The 2,500-nt window shown below is 44.3% G+C and overlaps 1 protein-coding gene across 1 annotated transcript in view; it reads right to left on the bottom strand.

The window, feature by feature from the left end:
- The window catches only part of LOC139570340 (rab11 family-interacting protein 4A-like), an 84,312-nt gene that overhangs the window by 48,447 nt on the left and 33,365 nt on the right, over positions 1–2,500 (bottom strand). The window contains exon 3 of the mRNA XM_071392149.1: positions 423–499. Coding sequence (XP_071248250.1) covers positions 423–499 — 77 coding nt within the window. The remainder of the gene's footprint in view (positions 1–422; positions 500–2,500) is intronic.

Raw genomic sequence — 2,500 nt, forward strand, 5'->3', positions numbered from 1 at the left:
TAATATAATGTATGTTACCTGGTAGATGTAATATAATATATGTTACCTGGTAGATGTAATATAATGTATGTTACCTGGTAGATGTAATATAATGTATGTTACCTGGTAGATGTAATATAATATATGTTACCTGGTAGATGTAATATAATGTATGTTACCTGGTAGATGTAATATAATGTATGTTACCTGGTAGATGTAATATAATGTATGTTACCTGGTAGATGTAATATAATGTATGTTACCTGGTATGTTACCTGGTAGATGTAATATAATGTATGTTACCTGGTAGATGTAATATAATGTATGTTACCTGGTAGATGTAATATAATATATGTTACCTGGTAGATGTAATATAATGTATGTTACCTGGTAGATGTAATATAATGTATGTTACCTGGTAGATGTAATATAATATATGTTACCTGGTAGATGTATCCATTGTCAGTCTGAATGGGTACACTACGAGGACCCAGAGCTGTCTTCAGAATCTCCTCACATCCTAAAAGAGAGAGAGAAACAGAGAGAGAGAGAGAGATAGGGGGAGAGAAAGAGGAAGAGAGAGAGAGAGAGAGAGAAAGAGGGAGTGAGAGAAAGAAAGAGAGAGGGAGAGAAAGAGGAAGAGAGAGAGAAAGAGGGAGAGAGAGAGACACAGAGAGAGCGACAGAGAGAGAGGGAGAGAGAGAGACAGAGAGACAGAGAGAAACAGAGAGACAGAGAGAGAGATAGAGAAAGAGAGGGCGAGAAAGAGGAAGAGAGAGAGAGAAAGAGGGAGAGAGAGAGACAGAGGTAGAGAGAGAGACAGAGAAACAGAGAGACAGAGAGAGAGACAGAGAGAGAGACAGAGAGACAGAGAGACAGAGAGACAGAGAGACAGAGAGAGAGACAGAGAGAAACAGAGAGAGAGGCAGAGAGACAGAGAAACAGAGAGAGAGACAGAGAGACAGAAACAGAGAGACAGAGAGACAGAGAGACAGAGAGAGAGACAGAGAGAAACAGAGAGAGAGACAGAGAGACAGAGAGAGAGGGGGTAGAAGAGATAAATTATTAGTATACGAGTGACAAGATGAGTAATAACCACAGGACGTGTTCCTCAGGTGGTCTGTGGGAGGATCTCTCTCTCTCTCTCTCTCTCTCTCTCTCTCTCTCTCTCTCTCTCTCTCCCCCTCTATCTTTCTCTATCCCTCTCTTTCTGTCTCTCTCTCTCTCTCTCTCCTGACATATTGATGCATTGCTCTGTGTGTAAAGGCACTAATCTATGGATACCTCCTAAATGGCACCCTATTCCCTATATCTTATGACCAGGGCCCCTAGTGCACTAGGGAATAGGGTGCCATTTGAGTCCACTAGGGTATAGGGTGCCACCCTAGAGCACACAGACAAGCACACGCACAGTGGAACAGCTATAGACAAATTAGTGTACTTTTTTGTCTCAATTTGTAACCTGACTCTCTCCTACAATACACCTGTAGAAAATGTCAGAACACTCCTGGGCCCTAGTTACAGGCCAAATAGTTACCATCAGACAGAGGCTGTTCCTGTAGAAAATGTCAGAACACTCCTGGGCCCTAGTTACAGGCCAAAGAGTTACCATCAGACAGAGGCTGTTCCAGTAGAAAATGGCGGAACACTCCTGGGCCCTAGTTACAGGCCAAAGAGTTACCATCAGACAGAGGCTGTTCCTGTAGAAAATGTCAGAACACTCCTGGGCCCTAGTTACAGGCCAAAGAGTTACCATCAGACAGAGGCTGTTCCAGTAGAAAATGGCGGAACACTCCTGGGCCCTAGTTACAGGCCAAAGAGTTACCATCAGACAGAGGCTGTTCCTGTAGAAAATGTCAGAACACTCCTGGGCCCTAGTTACAGGCCAAAGAGTTACCATCAGACAGAGGCTGTTCCTGTAGAAAATGTCAGAACACTCCTGGGCCCTAGTTACAGGCCAAAGAGTTACCATCAGACAGAGGCTGTTTCTGCACACTATGTATACAGCAGTATGTGGACACCCCTTCAAATTAGTGGATTCGGCTATTTTAGCCACACCCGTTGCTGACAGGTGTATAAAATCGAGCACAAAGCCATGCAATCTCCATAGACAAACATTAGTAGTATAATGGCCTTACTGAAGAGCTCAGTGACTTTCAACGTGGCACCATCCTAGGATGCCACCTTTCCAACAAGTCAGTTTGTCAAATTTCTGCCCTGCTGGAGCTGCCCCGGTCAACTGTGAGTGGTTTTATTGTGAAGTGGAAACGACGGCTCAGCAGCGAAGTGGTAAAGCCACACAAGCTCACAGAACGGGACCGCCGAGTGCTGAAGCGTGAGAGCTTCATGAAATGAGTTTCCATGGCCGAGCAGCCTCACACAAGCCTAAGATCACCATGTGCAATACCAACCGTCGGCTTGAGTGGTGTAAAGTTTTTAAAATAGTGTTTGTTCTTCAGTGGTTGCCCTTTTCTTGTGGCAACAGGTCACAAATCTTGTTGCTGTGATGGCACACTGTGGT

Source organism: Salvelinus alpinus, chromosome 1 (genome assembly GCF_045679555.1).
Source record: "Salvelinus alpinus chromosome 1, SLU_Salpinus.1, whole genome shotgun sequence".
Classification (NCBI taxonomy): Eukaryota; Metazoa; Chordata; class Actinopteri; order Salmoniformes; family Salmonidae; genus Salvelinus; species Salvelinus alpinus.